At 36.8% G+C, this 23,527-nt stretch overlaps 1 protein-coding gene across 2 annotated transcripts in view; it reads right to left on the bottom strand.

Moving 5' to 3' along the window:
• Positions 1-23,471, bottom strand: part of Elovl7 (ELOVL fatty acid elongase 7) — a 26,552-nt gene extending 3,081 nt beyond the window's left edge. The window contains exons 1-7 of one of the 2 annotated variants that reach the window (XM_013518451.1): positions 23,452-23,471; positions 22,295-22,426; positions 12,788-12,978; positions 9,266-9,346; positions 8,320-8,376; positions 5,929-6,034; positions 351-487 (exon numbers count right to left, since the gene is read on the bottom strand). In XM_013518451.1, coding sequence (XP_013373905.1) covers positions 351-487; positions 5,929-6,034; positions 8,320-8,376; positions 9,266-9,346; positions 12,788-12,978; positions 22,295-22,358 — 636 coding nt within the window. In that variant the 5' untranslated portion in view covers positions 22,359-22,426; positions 23,452-23,471. Of the gene's footprint in view, positions 1-350; positions 488-5,928; positions 6,035-8,319; positions 8,377-9,265; positions 9,347-12,787; positions 12,979-22,294; positions 22,427-23,451 lie in introns of those variants that run through there. The other variant, XM_013518450.1, reaches the window with a different exon arrangement.
• Positions 23,472-23,527: the final 56 nt, after the last annotated feature.

Here is a 23,527-nt window from a genome sequence, read left to right as displayed (position 1 = left end):
TTGTTTTTCTCCGGTACCGGGAACCGAACTCACGACCTTGCGCTTGCCAGGCAGGCGCTTTTGCCGCTGAGCTAAATCCCCAGCCCCTCTACCCCATATTTTTTAAATAAATGTGTAAAAAATAGCACTCAGATGGTATAAAGACTAATTTAATTTTTGAGCCTCTGAAGTTATCCAATATGCTTTATTTTCAATGCCGTTTCTGACAGAGCTCAAATAACACAGAAAGGATAGTGATGTTACTACCTCTATTGTTTTATAAACTTTGTTCTTTAGTTGGTTTTTTAATTCACAGTAAAAACAAATAACTCCAGTTTCATGTCTGGTTTTAAAGAAAATCAATTACTCACAAGCTGTAAAGATGTCAAATGTTTTTTCCACCACAAATACTTCTGGTAGGTTGGCCCCATTGCACACAATCCATAGTAGGTATACATGACTACATGCACAGCTGTATTCACCATGGCATGGAATGTTCCCAAACCACCTGAAAGAAAATGTTGTAGCATGAGGGCATTGTTCCTTAATATCAGATGTATTTTTTGTCTGAACTGAGATTTCAGTATCATCACATTTCATGAATTTCAGTAAAAAGAAATAAAAACATATATGAAATATCAATTCTGCTAAATAGCTGTCGAACTAGAAGAAGCTGGGTAATATATGTAGTTAAAAATAAGACTCAAATTTTAGAAAATAAATTAGCATGTTTATTAGCTATATTTTACCATTAAGATAGCCTTATGATTTAGGTTTACTTTAACAAATTTAAATGAGATACTTCTTAAATATGATATATTGCTTATAATAATCAAAATAACTTTAGGAAGGTTAACCTATATAAAGTACATTAATCTTAAATGCACAATTCAAGATTTTCCACATATATTCATGATGCAACCACCATTAGGATTCAGATATAAAACATTCCTAAAATTCTCATGTGCCTCTTCTAAGAATATGCCCCTCCCAAGGTAAACTTTTAATCTTGCCCATTATTAAACTTCATTTAAGTGGAATTACACAGTGTACTTATTTGAGCCTATCTTCTTTCAATCAAAATATTTCTAAGACTCTTGCATGTTGGTACATGTATACTAATAATTTGATTTTTCCTACTGAACAGTATTACGGCATGAGTGCATCAGTATTTTTCCATTCTCGTGTTGAAAGACACTTGGGTTATCTTCAATGTAAGCTATTACAAATAAAGCTGCAAAGACTGGTGCATATCGCTGTGTGGCATCAGCTTCATTTTTCTCACTCTCAATACTGTATATTAAATATTTTTAATGCCATAAAATTTTGGTAGTAAAACCCAGGGCTTTCTCACTATAAGCTACACATTTATCAATTACTACTTTTCCAAAATAAATACTTATTAACTGAGAAACCACTCTAGTTAAGGCATTCATTTGATTATGTATTCATATCTTAGATTTTCTCTTCTAATTTCACCATCTTCAATTAAGAAAGAAGTAAAGAATACTTGAAAAGGTACAGAAAGATCATTTCAATTGTCTTTAGTATAACAGTAGTGAGTAAAAGGGGTAGCAGGGTATTTGGATGATACTGAGGGGGGCGGGTCCCAGAAACTCCTCCTTTGGATCTCTTCCCTTAGGGGAATAATCTAGAAGAATCCGTCCTTTTTTTGTTGTTGTTTTGTCTTGTTTTGTTTTGTTTTGTTTTGTTTTTTGAACAAGGTCTTGCTATGTTGTTTAGGTTGGACTCAAATGATCTTCCCACCTCAGCCTCCCAGGCAGCTGGAAGTATAGGGCATATGACCACACCAGTAGAAATCTGCCCTTTTCAAGTACAGTCTGTGTCAGTTTCACAGTGTTGACCTGTAATTTAAAATTTTGTCCAAAATACTCTATTATCTTAATTCTAGATTTCTTTCATCCTGGAAATAAAGCAAAACCTCACAAATTTAGATTGATTATGATAGAAGAAGGATTAAATCCATAAACACTATGAATTATAGAAAGTTTAAAGGAAAATATAAATTTACTATTTCTAAGATAGTCTTCTAAGGGAAAATGCCATAAAAGTGTTACAGAGAACAAATTAATTACTTTTTAATAATTATTTGCAATTGCAGTAATTCTCAATCTTTCTAGATACTATCACAGCTAAAGTACTCCCTTCAAATAACTTGTTTTAAATAGGTCTCTTTTTTTTTGAGACAGGGTCTCACTTTAGTGCAGGCTGGCTTTGAACTCATTACGTAGCCCATGCTAGCCTCAAACTCACAGAGATCCTCCAGCCTCAGCCTCCCCTGTTCTGGGGTTACAGGCATGTGCCACCACATCCAGCATTAAACACTTACTTCTAAGTAATTACTTCCCCAAAATCTCATTTATGTTATGCTTCTTAAACTTTCTACTCCTGAGTAGAGTACTTCAAATTTTAGCTAATCCCTTAAATATCACAAATTTAGGAAAGAACTGAATTAATGAAGCTTATTAACAAATTTGCAGCTTTTATTGTACAGTTGGGTTAATCATCTTTCCCAAGAGAAACTTGAATAAGTAAATCATAGTGCTATGAAAACACGTTTTTTAGGTTAATTTTATATTTTTAAATTTAATTTTAATACACAGTAGTTGTCTATTTCTGACAGTTGAGTCAAGCTGCTTCATAAAGGAATAAGTCAAATACCTCTCAAGTTCCTTTATGTCTCACGTACGTAAATAGGAATTCTGTTTTAGGCTTTCTAAGAAACTATATCACAGCCTGTCTCACTCAGACATTCTCCCATATTTGGCAGAACACTATCCATTTTCCATTTGGACACTTTTACCATTTACACTAATACAAGGATCCTGTGAAAGGAATTTAACAAAGTACTTAGTGTATCTGAGAGTTTTTAGTAAAGGTTACTCATCAAAATAAACTACCAAATAAAATTATTTTCCCTATGATTCCTTCCTGGTGTTATTTTAGTAAGTTTTTTTCACAGGACAACATTTTAGTTAGTAATGCTTTTTATTTTACTCTTTGGAAGGCTTTTCTAATGAAGTATTTTCTAAGTGTGCTTCCTTTACAATAATGGGTCTGAAAAGCAAACTGAATAAATAACAACTAATGGTATCACATTTTACTTCTTTGCCTTGGGAAAAATAAGGGAATAATACCAGTAATTAACATAATTCTCCATATGTATTTATATATTTTATAATATAAATATTTTTATATTTATATAAAATATATTAATATATTAATATATTATATATTTCTAAAATATTATATAGAAAACATTATATATATTTATAAAATATATATAAAAATATATAATCTTTTCATCAAATCCAAAAGAAAAGCTGGGTTGTTATTATCTCAGAGAAGGGTACATGAAGCAATCAGTAAAACAGGGATCAGCTATGTTCAAGTTTTGAAACGAACAACTTCAATCGAACAGCCTCATTCTAGGAATGGAAAGCAATACTGCATCACACTTGCGGTCAAAGCTCCTGGGAATGCTGAGAGAGTTCCCAGCAACTCCACACATGACACCGAGGAAGAATGGCATCGCTGGGTGCACAGGAGAGACAAGAAAACATTTTGACCTTGCACATTTTGTAAAGAAGAAGGTAGGTTAGGGTGTGGACAAGGAACCGATCACAAAATGAGTCATGGCCATAAACATGATAACATTGAAGCACTGAGGTACATCATGGTTACGTTTTCATTACTGAAAGTATTTCTTGTTCCTCAAATGGAAATTAGACTATCAATGCACTCAAACAGAAGTAAAACAAAAAAACACCACTCTATTGCTAAATGAAATTTATGTTTCCTATTGTAGAACTATCAAACTAAGAAAAAACACCTGGAAAGGAAAGAGACACACAAAGAAGAGGGGAACACGTTCTGTTTCAGGGTCTCCACATCACCTGTGTATTACTTTGGAGGACTGTGATTTTTCATTCTATTTTTATTTCTCTTTATTTCTTCAGTGTTGTAAAACACAGTTGGTCCTCAGTAAACAAAAAGAAACTGGTTGGAGGACTCCCTGTGGATACCAATCGCTGCATGCTCAAATTCCCTTCTATGAAATGGGGCAGTGTTTGCAAGTCATCTCTGGATTACTTGTGATATCAAGGAATGTAAATGCTATGTAAATCATTGTTCCAGTGCACAGTTTAGGAAATAAAGACAAGAAAAAAGTATATGAAAGTACCTTTACTAGTATTCTTTAAAAAATAAAGGTCATCTTTTCTGATAATTTAGAGTCAAACTGCTTAATGGAAAAGAACTAAGTGTCTCTCCATATCATTCTCACGATAATATACACACAAGAAACCATAACCACTCTATACGGCAATATTTAGCTATTTTTCCAGTTTTTCATCAACATGGTGTCGATATATTTCACAGATGAGTAACTGAGAGGCACAACATGCATGTGAGAGAAAACAAAAATAAGGAAGTAATGATAAGTAAAATAACGAAAACTAAGTATTATATAGCTATTGTGGATTTGTGAAATAGACACAGCTAAGACTATGAGTTAAATTTTGACATCAATACATATCATAGGAAAAAGGAGCTATATTTAGTTTTTCAAAAACTCCTCAACAGAAATGATAACTTGGGGCAAGAAGATGCTTTATAGAATAGAAAATCTAACATCTGCACATCCTAGTAGGGACAGCCTTACACCCAGCATTTCTCAGGCCCACATTCTGGTATCTCCTGCTTGCCACTGTCCCATTCATTCCCTCTCATGCTCCGCTACACACAGATTCCACCCCTCCTATTACCCTATGTCTACAGCATCTAAGACTCAAACAACAGTTCCTCAATTACAGTTCCTCTTTTCTTTCAGTCTAGCACATCCAGAATGTCTAATCAACGTAAGCTATTCATAAAGACGTTAAAGCACTGTTTAGTATGGACTACAGGCTTAAAGTTTTTTAAATTTAAGAGTCTAGAATAAACTTTCCAATTAAAGTTTGCAAAGATTAAGAATATGTCCTTCAGGGTATCACTCACCTAAAACATCAAGAAAAGAGAGGCATGACAAAATTACTGCCTGTTTTCTCCATTTCTTCATGTTCAGAAGCATAAAACCAGAATGAGATATGCAAAACAGGCTACTTATTAAACTATTTAAACTATCTTTAATGTAAAACACACTAGCAAAACATTATCTTTTACTATGGTAGAATGCTTTACAAAGTTGGGATCACCACAACCTGACACATCTTTTAAGGTTCATACACGAGAAGCTTGGTTCCAAACGTGATGGTACTGAAAGGTGGTAGGACCTGTAAGAGGGAAGGGACTGGGTTGTGATCATCCTCATGGAAGGATCAATGCCTCCTTCCTGGAGTGGAGCTGATTAGCTCTCACAGAAATGGATTAGCTGCCCGGATAATGAGATGTTACACAACAGCGGAGTCTCTCACTTCCTCAGTTGCATTAAGATCTCTCTTTACCCTGATGCCATTTGCAAATAAATCTCCTGTCTGTATAAATCAACCTGACTTAGGTATTTTGTCATGCCTATACAAATGGACTAAGATAGGGTGTGAGTTAAAAGGAACATGAAAGCAAGTAAGACATGGAATTTGAGATAAACATTTTCACTTCCTGGGAACTTATAAAGAAATATGATCTAACCAGACTCCTACAAAGCCAAAGTTTTTACCATTTTATGTATTAGTTTATTAATTATTTTGAAAGACACCTACTGGAGCTCTACAGGCAAAGAAAAACTCCAAACAAAACAAAAGAATATGTATAAAATACTGTGCCCAAAAGCTATATGTATAGGAGGGGTGCCCTAACAGTTTAGTGACACTTCAGGTAATAATCTGAAGTCAGAAGGTTAACCAAACTGATTCTTTGATTTTTTAAAAAAATTTTTTCTTATAAAATTTGATTGTTTATATCACATGATCCCAACTTTCCTTTGGCTACCTGCGGCAAATTTGACTCCAAACCACCAGGTCCATGGCATGATGGTATGATGGAAGACATGAAGGAAAGTCACCTGGTTATTCTTCTTACGCAGAACAAAAAAGATCTGAAATAACGTAAAGAAAATCAAGTTCATAAAAATCATGCAACAACTTACCGAACATTACAAAAATATTGGCAAAGAGCAAACTATTCTGCAGTACAATTTGCCTTGAAGGACTGCTTTACACAATGCTTACTTAGAGAGGTTGCTGATTCTCGAAGAGGCAGCTCAAAAGGTAACTAGTATGAAGAAACACAGGTATTATATCCAGTCAGGGGAGAGCCAATGTGAAGGTGAAAAGAAATTTCATGCAGATTTTAAAAGTGAAACTGCACAATGAAGAATTTGACACAAAATTATTGAAAGAAATAGTAATTATTAATTTTTTTCATTTAATAACCTACATTTTGAAGTATATAGGAAAGAGGAAGACTTTAATTTTTAGGACTAAATTATTTTATTCTACATTGCTCTCTACTCTATCCTATTCAATTTGGATAAGGAACTAGGTAATCCAAGAGAACTTGCAACAAATCAAAAAGTAGCACTTTTGTATTAAAGAAAGAAGAGAAAAATTTTGAGGTATTAATTTGGAAATTAGGATGGAAAGGAAAGCAAAGCTGCATAAGAAAATGAGCAGGGTGAGAAAAGTACCGCTCAGGCTGAACATCCCCTGGGGTTTACAGAAACCCTACAAATGACACAAGAGTTGAGTTGGGGATGGGGATGTTAAAAAGAATTCCAAAGCAAAATTCAGAATACCATTGCTGAAGTCTGACTTTTACATTTTGGACTAAACAGCATAACACTAAGAAAAGTACTACTGCAATGGAGTATTAGAGAAACGTAGCTCAGGAAGGACAAACAGGCAGCCACAGTGTTCTTAGGGAAGCTGGAACTGAGAACATGCAAAGCAGTTAGTGAGTCCAAAATGCATTTGCTTCTGCACACACACAGGAAGAACACAGCCTGGGCCATCAGCGAAACCCTAAATAACAATGCCTTCCTGCCTCTAGTTAGTAGCAGCCGTCCTCTGAGGAAGTCACTTATTTCCTAGTTCTAATGTTTCTCAGAGTGAGGGTTCTGCTCTGAATCAGTGGTTCCCTGCCCCTGTTGAACACTACAGCACCCAGGAAACTTGTGAAGAATAATCATCCTGGCCTCTACTCCAGCTCATTTGATACCAAATTACAGGAGGTGGAGCTCGCATGTGCTGACTGTGTTCCCAGGACCATTATTTCCACTACACTGAGAGACACAGACCATCAGCACTGGGGTTCTCAAAGTGTGGGTCCTGGATGAACAGCAGTAACATTACCTAAGAATTTGTTAGAAATGAAAATTCGTGAGCCCCACCCAAGACCTATCCCATCAGAAGTGCCAGGGGTGCGGGTCCAGGTATCTGTGGTTTAATGAGCCCTCTAAGTGATTCTAATGCATGCTAAGGTTTCAGTGTTCACTGAGGTCCCTTCCTATTCTAACATCATATGATTAGTCAACTGAGAAGATGAAGCACGTTGAGATTTCCTACAAGACATGTGATGATGTAGACCCCAGAGATGGGGCCGGGGATATAGCCCAGTGGCACAAGCGCCTGCCTGGCAAGCACAAGGTCTTGAGTTCGATTCCTGGTACCAAAAATAAATAAATAAATAAGATGTAGACCCCAGAGATAGAATGCATTTGTCAGTCTCAAACCAATACTAGCTCCAAACAACTAACATCTATTTGCCACAGGCACATAATAAATACTCAGCTTTTCTAAACTGGTTCATGGCTTTCTCCTCTCAGCACAGACTAAGCCCCGATGCTTGTTTCTCTCAGGCCCCATCACCCAAGTCCAAAGTGGATCCTCACCAAGATCTGAAGTAGGAAGAGCCAGGACCCAGTAAGCATAGATTTCAGACAGGCAGTTAAAATGATAATAATGCAGGGGTAACCACCTCCTAGCCTAAGTTTATGAATTTTAAAGCATTTATCTTCTAAAGGAGTATGGACAACACAATGCTTCGGTCTAAGAACCAAAGGTAAGATGGCCTCTGATCTTAGCTTCCTGAACTTGTTTCACAGAGCAACGGCATTCTTCTACATCAGATGTAATTTATCTGTGGTAGTTCTATGCTTATCTTAATCAGGTGGTAAGTATAAAAAACCTACCTTTTGGAGTTTGGAAAATGCTACATAATATGCTTCTCCTACTCTCTAAAATTACTTATAATAAAAGGCAAAAGAGATAATGGTAGGTTTGCTTGAGGAGTGATAATCAGTTATCAGAGAACAGAATATAGCAGTTTATTGCCTCCACTGAAACATCAAACATTTACTGAACATGGTGACCACATACTCACCGTGTCTAACAGCTCAATAAATTTGGAGAAGTAATAAAGCCAGCAGGTGTGTACCATCTACAGAAACACAGATAGATAAGAAATTATTTCATTCTACTTTTTAACACCAGAAAAGTTTGCTTTTTAAGAGTTTTGGGAAATGCATAACAAAATTTACCAACTTGACCCCTTTTTAATGTACAGGTCGGTGGCATTAATTATATTAATGCTGCTATGTAGTCATCACTACCATCTATCCATGGAACCCTTTTATCTTGCAAAATTAAAATTCTATCCATTCAAAAACTAACTCCGCATTCCCCCTCCACTCTACGCCTAGCCATCATTCTCATTTTTGTCTTATATACTTGGCTACCCTAGGTATATAAGCTAATTCATGCGATATCTGTCCTTTTCTGACTGTACTGTTTTAGTTAGCATTACTTTAAAATTCACATTGTAGCATAAGAATTTTCTTCTTTTTAAAGGCTGAGCAATACTCATTTCCCCCTCCCTCCCTCTCTACATAGACAGACACAGATGTATTTTATAACACATATATACATTTTGTTTATTCATTGACTCATCCACAGACACCTGAGTTGCTTCTACCTCTTGGTTAGTATAAATAATACTGCAAAGATCACAAGTGTACAAATATCTCTTTGAGTTGCTGCCTTTGATTCCCTTCGGAACTGCTAGATCTATGGTAATCCCATTTTTCAGGAACTTCACATTAACTTACTTTTAAATCCACAAAATTAAAAAAGAAAAGCACTCATTTTCATTTTCAGGAAACTACAACCTTTACTGATTCTTTCTTGTAATACTGAGCCCTCCTCATCTGTACAACTTGGATGAGTCATTTACTTACTGTCTTTCCCAGTTCTCACCCAACACTGCAAACAGAGTGCAAAGAGTTTCAACTTCACTTTTGAATTACAAGTCTTTCCAAAGAGAAACTTACCCTCATGGCTTTGGGTGACTGTGAATAGTCAACAATATCACATCCAAATGAATAACCTGTCCCCCAGCCAGACATCACAAACTGCAAGACAGTACATGCATATTAAAGAAGGAGCATTTGCTCTAGGCTACAACAAAGGTGATTTAGACTGCATCTACATGACACTGTCAGCCAAGTGAGCAGTCAGCGTAAAGGAAAAGGCGGCTGGCACAACCAGAAACTGAAAACATACTCGATAGGAAAGCTTGACACCAAAAACTTACAAATCCATAAACTCACATGTCATTTATATGAACTGTGTGCTGACTAATCAGTCATTTCTTGGGATGATTACTGTAACATAATGAAGAAAAAAAAAATCCCTGAGTATTTTGCTTAAACAGCAAATACTGGTATGCGTGTGTGTATTATATACATATATGTTTAGGGTTTGAATCAGCCTTTTCTGGCCAATTTCAAATCTTCATCAGCCACTGAATAAATAAAGTGAAATTCCTCGCTGTACTGATAAGGTATCTGTGGCAGTGGGGCTTTTCCTGTCTTTGGCTGGGGGGTGTGACGTGAAGTATTAGCCCACGGCTCTGTACTCTTTCCTCGTTTAAAATCAAGACTGACCACACACCAGACTTAGACCCTAGTTGTGCTTTGGATTCACAAAACAGAAAGGAAAATATTCTAACAATAGGAGTTCAATCTGGCAGGCCTTAATTCCAACACACCCACAAAGTGACCTTAAAATGGTGGTGAGAAGAAAAGCCTCTTGTTGATAAATCTGAATTGCTATTCAAAGATTATATTGATGTTCCTCTTTTACATATATGTAGACATTCTTTCAGTTTGATGGTAGATTCTTTTTTTTTTTTTTTTGAAAAAAAAAAAGCAGTGTTTGAAATGAAAAGAGAGCTTTAATTTTAAAGATTGCAATGTTAAACGGTTGGCTTAATTTAGGGTGCTGAGAAAATGATTCTCTCTAATCTTTTGTTTCACAAATCCTAGCATCTTCCCTGAAAATTCTTATTTCTCAGTAGAGTAGTGATAACATTTTCTGCCAATGAAGCAAATTTTAGTTATTTTTATTACTACTAAAGGTAAAACTAAAATTTTGCAATATATTAAATTTTTAAGACAAACTTGTCTTTCTCAAGTTCTAAAGACAGAATTTATTAGGTTCTATCAGGATATTTTAATGGTTAAAAAAAGAAACAAAGGAAAATACCATAAACTGTGGTACTTAAAAACATACTATACTATACATAGTAAACTCTACTGCTTCTAGTTCCTACTCTGAATTAGAAGACAATGTAATCACACAGTTAACTCAGTAAGTTAGGAAATACTTCAAACTAAGATGCAGGCAAGTATAAGATATACATTTATCACACAACAAGTCAAAAGATCTTTCCAAAGGAACAGGGAATATGACAAAAACAAATAGCAAGCTCTGTTCCACAAGATCCTGTTGTCAGTGAGTGTTATCATTTCTCTTGTGTTCAGACTCACTTTGAATGATGAAACAGTCAAAGCCCAGGCTATTTATTCAAACTGTGATGATTAATTCCCCACCCCACCCTAACCCAAACAAGGGCTGTATTGACAGACGTTGAGTGACTTGACCTTCTGTAAGGTCTTTCCTTGTCTCCCTTTATTAGTCTGACCAGTGCCAAGTATCTAGCACAATCAAAAATCACTGGAAGGCACGTGAGTTCCTTTTGTCTACATGTTTCTCTTTCACCTTATTCTTATTTGGCAGGACACCCTAGTGGAGCTCTTCACTGTACAATGAAACCAAGCTCCACACAATAAACCACACTTTTGTATGTGTCATCACCAAATAGAACACTGCCTGGCTGTTAAAAGTGTCTGTTTAAACCAAGGACAATGTAATGTTTTCCTGATGTTGAGTTCCAATAGTCTATGAAGCTTTTGACATACATGTGTATATTGCAGGATAACCAAAAAAAAAAGGGTAATAATTTTTGTTTGGAAGGTAATAAACCCTGAAACTGGCATATATGTGACAATATTCCTCCTGGTGGACTATTCAGTTCAGATTTGTCAAACCTTCTTTTACAGTGTAATTCATAAAGTAGGAACAAAAATTAACTGGTTAGAGTTGTAATCTCCTTAAGCTTGAGAAATATATGTATGTCATCACATTCAACAACACAATTAGACACAGTACCTAAGAATACCAGAGCATTCTGGGATGTGACAGGCAATTTGGCTCAAATTTGGCTTTATATAATAAGAGATATGAAGCCTAGAGAAGTTAAGTGACTTGTTCAAAATCAAGCAATTAGTAACAGAACCAGGACTCACTTAGTCACTAAATAAACAAAGTAAAATTCCTCAATGCACTGTTAAGGTAGCTGGGGCAGTGTCCTGGTCTTAGTCCTGGTCTCCTGGCTTCCAAGTATGCTCCTAATGTTATCTAACATGAGACATCCTATATCTAAAAACATGCTAACAACCTATATTTTCTTTCTTCCCTTCCCAACTCTAGTGCTCTTTCCTGTTCAGTTGCTCATATTCTAGAAAGGACAGTAGTGGGGTCTGAGAGTTAATTTTAGAAATAAAGTAGAAGCAATGGAAAGCAGCAGAGTGAGTCTAGACTTAGGGAAGGCCTGTGGGAAATAAGGCCAGAGTAGCTTTCACCAACAGACACAATCGTGTGAATTTGCAGCTAGAATTGGACTTGGCAGATACATGTGGAGAGGCCTGGTTGTCAGGAGAGGCCAGCAGGCTGCAGTGGGTCATCCTGAGCCAAAAGTATGACTAAGCACAAGCTCTGATAGGAAGTGAAATAAAAAGAGGAGGAGGAAACCAGCCCGTGTCGGAAAAGCATCAAAGAAACCCCGAGAAGTAGATGTGTGAGGGTGACTGAAACATATTAATAGCAGAGGGCAAAAGCAAGAGTGCAGGAATCTACTTTTGGGTCCTGGAACATCCTCATATCCCTTAACTACAAGGAACAGGCTCACTCACCTACTGCTTTGTGTGAATCTGTGTTCTCTTTCCTCTCAAAGCCCAACTCAAGCAATCCCAAACAGTCCCCTGTTGTGTAGCTCTATCAGAGCACCCAGAAACCAAAAGTTCTCACCACGATGATGACGATTCAGCAGAGACAGGATGAACGCTGATGACAGGTGGACCTGCATTCCAATACAGTCCCCCACAGACAAGACATGTTACTTTGTAATTTCTCTGAGGGTGAGTTCCCTCAAAACTAATATTTATGCATTCAGTCATCCATTAAGATAACTATGTGCAAGTTCATGGAACAGATGTTAATTTTTCTCGTTACCTGTGAAATATGCTGAGATTTTCTATGGAGTTTTTATTTTACCTAGACATAACTTTGATGTTATTGTTAAATGCCTGCTCCTATTCTAGAAAGGACACTGAACTCAGAATTTCTTAATTCTCAAAAAGTTACACTATAATCGTAATGACAAAAACATAATGACACAAGCAGAAAGTCTTGGGCAAAATTCTCCCAATAAGAATACCGAAGACACTTGCCTCATAACACATATACACAGAAAAGAGTACTACGGAAAAATTGTACGTTATCATCACTTTCTTGAGTTCAAAAGGTTTTCGATTCTCCATGAGCTTTGGTCCCAAAGACGTGACAAAATAAACATAGAGTCCCAAGATGATGGTTTGTGGCAGAGGTGAGGACATGAGGAATAAATCTTCAACTCTCGGATCTAAGAGAAAAATAACATGTAAGTGTACACTCACTTAGCCAAAAAGCAACTGACAGCAACCAACATTGCTCTATGAGGGCACCTAGATTCTAGTGATGACAGTGGACAATCTAGACAATGATCACTAATATCTTTTAAAAGAGTGACTAGTACCATTTGGAAGGTGGAAATCACCAGAGATAGAGAAGCACTTCTGGACTAGAAACATGGGGCTACCACCCCGCTTGGCCTCACAGGACAAGCTTAGCAGTTACCAGAACTTGGAAGGAGAGAGTTATAGGGAAAAGATTCTTCTGGAAAAGAACCGTATTATGCTTGTGTCCTCCCCAAATCCATATGTTGAAATTGTAATCCCCCAGGGTGATGGAACTAAGAGGAGGGCTTTTAGGAGGCTAGAAATTTCCTAAATGAGATTGGTGCCATTATAAAAATGGACCCCAGGATATATTCCTGCCCTCTTTCTGCCATGTGAGGACACAATGCAACAGAGAGCAAACTGACTGAAGGCCCTCACCAGAATCTGACCATGCTGGCATCCTGATCTAGGACTCCTAGCCTCCAGAATTGTAAGAAATAAATTTTTCTTTTTTACAAGTCACCCAGTCTATGGTAATTTGTTATAGCTTCCTGAATGGACTAAGACGAGCTGTAACTGTTAGATAAGGGATTCGGCCAGCCCAAGACAATTCTGCAAAAGGGGAACCAGAAGAATACACACCCCAGATCCACCCTCCTCCCTTTCTCCAATCCCCTGGAGTTCTCCACAGGCTTAACAGGAACTAGTGAACAGGGAAGCAAGTTAGCCAGGGATACAGTCCTGTTGGTCACTTTCCTGGGTCCAGCATAGGATGAAAAGTACATCTGTAGATGACACTCAGTAATAGTCCATCATCTATCTATAACCACTATTAACATAGAAAATTTCCATCCATCCATTCTTGATATATACAAATATTCTTGTATTTGGCTTCTAAGGTTGCTTCTTTCCTTTAAAAATTGATACACTTCCACATATATTGCATCAGAGAATCATGGAAATAAAAGATACCTTAGCATCCTCCATGTATTTAAAGTGTAGGTTCTAGGTGTCCAAAAGTGAACTAGCCTGATATTTTAAGAAAAAGTAATTGCATTAGCCTCATAACTCTGTACAGAGTAATCCCTCCAGTCCCTCCCAGTCTCAGCCGAGCTCATAGAGACAGATCAATTAAATGTTGCAACTCAAGATGAAATGTGAGTAATTCCTTTGTATTTGTTTTTAATTTTTACCAGTAGATGATCGCAATACATGATTACATTCATTGTGGGGAGTCAGCGCATGTATATAATGCATTTTACTTTTAAGTTGTTCAGGTGTAATTTCATTAAATGGTCTCATGAAGACAGAGTATTTGAAGGAAAATAAGTACAGACAAGTTTCTCAGGATGCTAAAAATCATCACTCTTATGATTGGAAAAGAAGGTTAGGGGAGCGTAGTGCTTGCTCATTCAGATCGCTAGTGATGAAGCCAATTACCAACACACGGAACCCCTCCTACACACTTGTCTTCCCACACAAAATCTTTTCAGTAGAATTTTATGGTTGATGCTCTTGGTCTCTTTTAGTGCTAGAAGGCTGATACTTGACAGGTCAATGTGCCTGGCTTTAACTAATTCTGGGACTTCCAGCCTCCAGAACTGTAAGAAATAAATTTTTCTTTTTTACAAGTCACCCAGTCTTTTAACTAATAAAGATTTATTTCTGCATTCAGGCAAGCCTCCCTCCAAAAATATGGACACATGCTCCAGACTCTAAACAATATAAGCCAAACAGCCAAAAGTCAGGTCTGAAATAGATTTCACTTTATTTAAGCATTAAATATACAATTAAGGGACCCAAGTAAACAAGTAGGAAAGGGAGAGATTATTCAACAGATACTAGCAAGAAACTGACTTTAGAGAGAAAGTTTGTTCTTTGTCTTGTATCCCACACAGCATTGCCTTAAACTGTGCAGTGCATGTGAGGTAGTTAAAGCTCTTCCACAAAAAAATGGGGATGGACCCTGGAGGGCTGCGTTAGACAAACAGACTGCGTGTTGCAAAATTTCTTAGTGCTTTATAAAATTCCTCAGTGCTTCATGTTGTGACTAACAAGACAGAAATGGTGGTATGTGATCTTCTCCCAACTTTGGACCATGGAATCCTGATGTTTTTTGCAGAAGACCTTTAATATGTTCATGATGGGGCCATGATGTCTCATTGTTGGGTGGTTTGTGCTACGGGTAGCACATGCACAACTGTCCCATTTTTTATTAATTTTATTGGTAAAAAAAACAATAAAAGTGAGTAGATCATTCTGTACTATCAGCGGCAGAAGCCACCCAATGGGACAGTCATGTATATACCACTGTTGGTTCAAGCTGGCAGGAATGTGTTAACATCTTAGATAACTAATGGTCTATGGACCAGAGTATGGAAAATATAGCCAGTTGCTAAAATAAATTTAAAAACTAATCATTAAATAGTGACAGGAAAAGAATAGGAGCATTTATTTTGAGATGTAGTAAGGAATAAGAAAAATAAATTTTTATTGACTGTTTCAACATGGAGAATGAAACATAGGTCAAAGTTTAAAAATATACTCCAATTTTTATTAGATAAATATACCATCATTTAGACCGAGAATAGAGAGTAAGGTACAAGACTGGTCAGGTAAAGATGGCTTACGTTTTGGACCATTTTACATTTACGGTTTCTGTATAATATTCACATGGAGATGTCCACAGGTAGTTAGATATATGCACCTGGAATTAGAAACAAGATCTAGGCTAGAGATGAGAGGTTTGAGGTTCGTTATCACATTGATGATGAAAAGAAAAACAAGGAGATAGACTTAGGAAACCCAGGTAGGGTAAGGAGAGAAAGTGCAAAAGTCAGAACCCTAAAGATCCAACATGCATGAGAGAAGTAGAAAACAATGAAGATATCTGAGGAGGAGGCTGGAGAGGAGGAAGGAAAACCACAAAACCACAACAATGAGATACCCTGAAGTCAAGGGAAGAGTGAACTTTTAGAAGCAGTCCAAGAATCAAGTGTAGCTGAGGGGAAAAAAAAATGTGTAGTGAAAAATTCCATTAGATTTAACAAAAAAGAAGTCAGTAACGCTCTTAGAAAAAAAGCAATTTTCATAAATTACCATTTGCAAAATAGAAATTCAACAAAAGTTTACAAACACTCTTAAGAAACACACAGTTCTAAAATTCAAAAGTTATTTTTCACATTAAGGTTAGTCATAATTCTAAACCAGGAAGGGCTTTAAAATCAGCTATCCTAGTATAGATCTGAACACATTCATTCTTTCACTGACACCCTTCTTTCCTTATAGCAATGGCAAGTTTCCTGGGATATATGGTTGCCATGTGCATTTAAAACGCGCATAAGAAACTCTTGCTGCAGACTTACATAATAAAGGATCTTAGTAAATAAAAGTTGTCACAGCACTGGGGACCAAAGGATAGAATCAGAACTAATCAGTCCCTGATGAATTTCTTCTATCTGTGCATCACACAAACCTTAAGTACATACACTATACTATGTCTATTTTTTACTCTTAATGAGATAAAGACTAATGAAAGTTATGCCAGAAGGTCTCCAGAAGGATGTTAACATCACTAACTTTGCATCCTTTATAAGCAATTTAAAATGTTTCTGTCATTAATAGTCCTTTCTATATGGTTTAAAAACAGTTATTTTTCAGGGTTAAAAAAAATTCCTTAATTAGAGAGTTATTGTTTCATAGACTCAGCAGGGGAGGGGAATCAAATGATATCATCTTTCTCAGCTTTCTTTGATAGTAACAGAAAGAAAACAAGCCAGGAAAAGCATGCTGGGCTGCATCAAGAAGCAAAAGAATTTCAAAAGAAGTCACTTTTTCCCTGTGATTTCATATTTCCAGCATATGCCTTTTCTTAAGATTCAGTGAATGACTTTTAAGATCTACAGATAAAAATATAATTATTTGGAAAGGCTGGTTAATATTAACTGAATGCTATTTTCATAGTAAAACAAAATACCCAGCTTTTTAAATCTTACTTCAGCAAAACTCTGGAGCCAGAGTCTGAGTTGTGACCTTGGCTCTTCCCCTAGCTTATATGTGACCTTCAGCAACTGTCTTTATTTTGAGATACTGCACTTAGTTTCCTCATCTGTGATATCTGTATAAAACAATATGCACTTCACAAAGGATTACATGAGTTACATGCAAACAGAATAGGTGCTCAGGAAGCTTGAGGAAGGTTGTGCCAGTTGGTCTCAACTGTTGCTCGAATTGGTCTCAACCCTGCCAGCACAGCAGAATCATAGCCAGAATGTTTCAAAGTCAAGAGGCAAAAATGGCATCTAAATTTTTAAAAACTCTGCAGTAAGAAAATGGACAAAGAACTTAAGAAGCGATTTTTCAAAAGAAGACATACAAATGGCCAAGACACATACAAAAAATGCTCAACATCACTAATCCCTCAGGAAATGCAAATCAAAGGTATAATGAGCTATCACCTCACACTTGTCAAATGGCTACTATCAAAAGGATGAAAAATACTAAGAGCTGGAGAAGATGGGAAAAGAAAGGAAGCCTTCTACAGTTGTGGTGGAAATGTAGATGAGTATGGCCATTTTAGAAAAATGTATGGAGGTTCCACAGAACTGTGTCTATTGGCCCAGCTACTGTGGAGGCTGAGGCAGAAGGATCATAAGTTTAAGGCCAGCCAGGGTAATTTAGCAAGATCCCATCTCAGAATAAAATTTAAAAGGGGAAAGGATATAGCTCAGTGGTAGAGTGCTGGCCTGACAAACCTGAGATAGTGGATTCAATATCTAGTAAAGGAGGGAACAAAAGGAGCTCCTGTCATTTGCAACCAAATGGATGAACAGGGAAGACATTATGACAATATTAAACTAAAGCGAATAAGCCAGACACAGAAAGACACATCATATGATCTCACTTATATGCAAAATCTAAAACAATAGAACTCCCTGAAGCAGAATATAAAGGTGGCTGCAGAGGCAGATAGGAGAATGGAAAGGAGGAGACGCTGGTCAAAGGACACCAAGTTTCAGATAGGAGGAATATGTTTTTTGAGATTTATTGCATGACATGGTAACTACTCTTAATCGTGTATGTATAAGATGGCTAGCAATGCAAATTTCAGACATTCTTATCACAAAAAAGGTATGAAATGACAGGCATGTCAACTAGCTTAATTTAATCATTCCACAATGTATACATCGATCAAATCATCTCTTTATACTCCATGGATATGATAATGATTTGTCAACATACAATTTTTTTCTAGCTGCTGAGATGACCCGATGACCTATTAAGGTTAACAAGCAGGGCTTTGGTGTGTGGCCAAGTTCCCTTCACCTGTATTCAAGGCTGCTGGAATCTTCACTAGATGCTCTGCAATAGTCTTTTATCTGCTTCTCCCCCACCTCTTGATCCAATCTATATTAGCTCTGCCTCACTGAGCCAGTAAAATTCAAAGCTTTAGCATGATGTTTGAGACTGGGGCTGTTGCTCGCTTTTCTTGCCTTCTGTCTCCGCAGCAGTTACACCTGTCTGAAAAGAGCATCCACTTCCATGTGAGGTAGCAGACTTCCCTCCATGAGCTGCCTGCTGCAGACAATGACTGGACATGGGGATCACAGAGTGAACGGTTCCATGACACTGAAAGTCTGCTCTTATTCATTTTGTAAATCCACAAATCACATTAGTTCAGAGATGAGTGCTCTCTGTGTTCCCCAGAGATGATGGGCTAATGAGGGAGGGAGAGCTTCATGTATCTTCTATTTGGTATCCAAAGTGGTTTAAGTGCCTAAGTGGAGCCAAGGTGAAAGCAGAGGATGGGAAGGCAGGCTGAGAGTCTGCACCCCTGGGATTACCAAAATTCTGATTTATCATTAGCTTAATAATTCTTTACTAGGAGTTCCCCAGGAGAGCATAGGGGAAGTACAATGCTGCATATATATAGAATATTAATGAGCATTTCCATCAACTACTAAGAAGACAGTGTTCTCTTCTTAAGTAGCATGTACTAGATCAGAGAGTACACCCTTTAAGATTCCAAGCACCACTAAAATGAAGAAGCTGGAAGGAAAAGGAAATTGCAAGCACCTTTTGAACCATTAAATGTTCAAAATGGCATGTTCTACTGTCTTCTAAGGAAAGATAGCAACTAAGTCTGGAAAGCCATTACTATTGTCCGAATACAAAGAGTTGCTTTCTTTTTATTACTACGTGTTTGAAGTTTATGCAGTTTACAGTCATCTTGGGAAATGCTTCCTTATGAATACCACAGTGCATACACACACACACACACACACACACACATATATCTATATCTATATCTATCTATCTATCTATATATATATATATATATTTATGAGAGAGAAAGAAACAGAGAAAAAATTGCTTTTAATCTTCAGAAAGTTTTTCAGTTCCCCGTAGTCCAAAACACTACTATAGCATTATTTCAAAATCTGGTATTTCATATCTGTGAATCATAATAAATGTTCTTATATCTTAAGTATTAATTAAGCCATTTTTCCATGTTTCTAGTCATGAAATTTTCCACATGAGATAAACTATGCATGCCCCCACTTCTCCAGCAATCAGAAAATCAGTGAGGAGCTTTCCCAGGGCAGTTCAAGATTAGAGCCAAAGCCAAGAATACCCTTGAAATGCTTGGCCCTTGATCATGGGTTTAGACCTTCCCAGGAGAAGAAAAGCAAAATTGGACCAAAAGGTCCAGAAAAGATTACTAATGACTCTCAGAGACCAAAACCACACTAGTTACAAGGAAATAACTCTCCTGTTATACCCTGTTGGGTTTTCATAAAGTTGTAAATCTCAACATAAAATCCACATAAGCCTGCTAGATCACAAAATTTAAAAATGTAAAGAAAAGAGTTTAAATGATATGTTACATTAAAAGTATTTAAAGATGAAATCCTCTATCATCTGTGACAATCACCACTACATTTGTGTTGGGACTCTTCCCAAATTAACAGAGTACTTTCTGCATATTTCTATTCTCATTTTGTTTTGCTAACAAAGAGACTGAGACTCACAGACTATACACAATTTGCTCAAGGTCCCCTAGTTAGTCTACAGTACTGCAGGACCCTAAATTTAACTCTTCTTCCACACTGCTATGCCCCATGCCTTCTGCCAAGATTACAGTCAGCATAACCTCAGACCTGCAGTGCCCCCTTTCCTCCTGGTCTCTCTGTGTGGCACATCTTCGCTGCCCTATTTGCAATGGTTTCCAGGACTCTGCTCTGGATCTTAAGCACCTCACACTCCTTGCGTTCCTATCTCTGATCTAGGATTATTCAGCTTTTCAATCAAAGCATTCCTAATGAAAAATAAAAAGTTCATCTATGGTTAAAAGTGCAAGAGGGATTCTGAAGTAGTACATATTAGATTTTGTACTTCTGGGGCAATGTTAATAATCACCATCATCTAAGTCTATCTGGCTCTTGAGTGAGGACACTGATTACCTAAATTGCTTGTGTTCCTGCATTTGGGACAGTGAATAGCAAGATGTGGATTACAACGGATCTGTTCTTTCAAATAGCTCTATTTTTAAAACTACCCAAATCTGTCTGGCTCCCATGTTCAAATAGAGTTCAGTGGGAAAGATATACATTTACTTTCAAATTCAGTTTTTAAATTCAGTAATTAATATATGAGTACTTACATACTGAATTTATGAGGACTCCTATAAACCTTTAGAGGAAGATGACTGCTAAAGAAATCTACGTAGTTTCTATATTATTATATAAGTTGAAAAATTCAAGAAAAAAAATAAAGTAATATGGAAAAAGTCACTTTCTCTCCCTACCAGAGTAAATCTTATTTATGGGATACTAAAAAAGGTCCTTGGCAATTGTCAAGGGAAAAACTATAGGGACCCAGCTTAGTGCAATAAAATTGGTCTTTAGCAGTCTCCTGAGAAGAATGTCAAACTTGAAACAGGGTGTCTTTGCAGAAATCACTGTAAATTGAAACATAATTTAATTGTGAGATGATAAGAAGTGGCATTTTTTCCACCTGAATTTGGGAGACATTAGATTATGGTTGATGTGTATGAAACAATCTAAAATGGTGAAGATGGGGCTGGGGATTTAGCTCAGTGGCACAGTGCCTGCCCGGCAAGCGCAAGGTCGTGGGTTCAGTTCCCGGTACCGGAAACCCCCCCCCCAAAAAAATAAAATAAAATAAAATGGTGAAGATGGTGGTGAGTATGTATAACTCAAAAATATATATTAAATCCAGAATACTAATTATAATAAGAAAACACCTAGAAACCATGGGAAGTCAAACCCTGAGTCCAAATTTCTTTACTATAAAGTGAGATATTACTTTCAATGATATCTAAGGTCCACGTAAGCTCTAAATATGGTCAGGTTCCTGTCTATTTAAAAATATTTTTATCTGTGTTCTATGTTTAAAACCTTAAAGAGTTATAAAAGCAATACATGCTGGCTGTGGCTTATGAAAATACAGATGATACATAAGTAAATAAAATTACTGAGAGTGTAGCTTGTGCTTAGCATGTACAAGGCCCTGGGCTCAAATTCCAGGACTCAGAGAAAACAACAACACACTAAAAATCAAAACAAAGCAAAACAAATAACACAGGGACACTCACAACAAACAAACAAATCAGCCTAATTTATCACCCAGAAATAACTGGCAACCTCCACAGAAGAAATACATATAATGCTTTATAACCTGCTTTCCTTGGACATATTTTAAATTTCTTGGTATAGCATTAAATGTTCTTCTAAAACACTGATACTTTAATGGGCAAGGCAAAGAGGCAGGCATCTTAGAATCACTCAGGGGTGTTCCAGAAAACACTCTGCTCTTCCTGAGATCCCTCTGGGGGCCGCAGCTCTCCCAAGCAAGAATCACTGTGGACAAACTGTGATTGGCAGTAACCCTAATTTCCCTTAGGAGCATTATAACAAAATCAACCCAAAAAGCACTGCTGCTGCTGAAGCACTTGTAATGGTTATGAAGTTGGAATGCTCCATTGCTTCTTAACCAATCTCCTTCACTGCATAGTTAGGCTATTTTCACTATAAAAATATTATAATAAATATCTGTGTAGTTCTATGTATGTACATCTGTACTGAAGCCTTTGTAAACTAGTAAGAGAGCAGAATGAAGTTGCAAAGTGTCTCATTCTGCTTAAATGAAATCTTCTTCTTGTGGGAATTTGACATAAAGAGGAAAGACGAGTCTTGATTAAGAAATTTGGTTACTCACCAGCATCTTTGATCCAATTATCATAAAAACGCACAGTCCTCGATGTAAGATCACTAAAGGCCATTTTCCACAAGATTTATTGGTTCTTCTAATGGATTCTTCCGTAAAACAATACAGAAAGGAACTTATGATCTATAAATGCAAATGAAGACAACCTTTTAGTAATACAATATTTAAAATGCTAAAAATTTAATAGGAAAAACTGGCACAGCAAGAAACTTCTACTGAAGGTAAACACTTCAGTGAACTATATTAAAAACAGATGCTGTTGCAAACATTTCAGACTCTCCACCTTACAGGGACATTGCTAACTTCACTAGAAAAATGACATTCTATATACAAGATACAAAAGGATTAAATGATTCTAAAAAAGACAGAGGAGTATCCCCTTTTTATGGAATGGACTCCATCTACCACGGCAATGCTGAAGGAAAAACCCAGGAGAAGATGATTTAAAAGTACGCAAACTTCAGAGAAGGTACAATGCTCCTAGACTTGGAGTTCATTTTCAGGCCCACTAAGGCCTTCTATGTGCAAGTAGAACAGAGGCAGAAAGAAAACCAGAACAACCCACAAGAGCCAAGCAGAACCTGCTTAGTTTGTGTGGACAGGCTGTCAAGAATAACTGGAAAAAGGAGTCTTCTCTGAAAGATGACCAGGGAGGAGAGACCTTTATACATTCAAAGATGTTACAAATCTTCAATAATTAAAACAGTGCTGCATTAGCATGTGAAAAGACAAATGATGAGAACAGAATAGCCAGAAATATACCAATACATCTGGGAATTTGACAGTGCATTCTAGTAATTCTAACATGTGTGCTTTCCCACTCTTTCACATCTCTGCAACCAGGGCCCACAGGACCAATGGATGGGGTAGAGTAAATTAATAGGGTATTGGATTCAAATCTACATGGGACGATGAAAAACTTGTAGAGATGGATGTGATAAAGGCTATACAACAATGTAAAAGTGCTTAATGCCACTAGGTTATACATTTAAAATGGTTTAAAGACGGGTACATTTTATCATAATTTGAACACCTAGGTTTGCCACAGGAAAAACTGTAACTTTCCTCTAGCATTGTAAAATAAAAGCAGTTTATTTATATAAGTAAATAAGTAAGATATATGGTACATGATAACAGTAGCATCTCACTTCAGCAAGCACTGAGTTGTTCGTAGTTATTCAATCAACAGTGTAGCACAACTTGACAGACATCTGAGGAAAAAAA

The sequence above is a fragment of the Chinchilla lanigera genome, unplaced genomic scaffold (genome assembly GCF_000276665.1).
Source record: "Chinchilla lanigera isolate Chin_1 unplaced genomic scaffold, ChiLan1.0 scaffold00045, whole genome shotgun sequence".
In the NCBI taxonomy this organism is placed as follows: Eukaryota; Metazoa; Chordata; class Mammalia; order Rodentia; family Chinchillidae; genus Chinchilla; species Chinchilla lanigera.
This window is presented reverse-complemented; position numbering and strand designations above follow the sequence as displayed.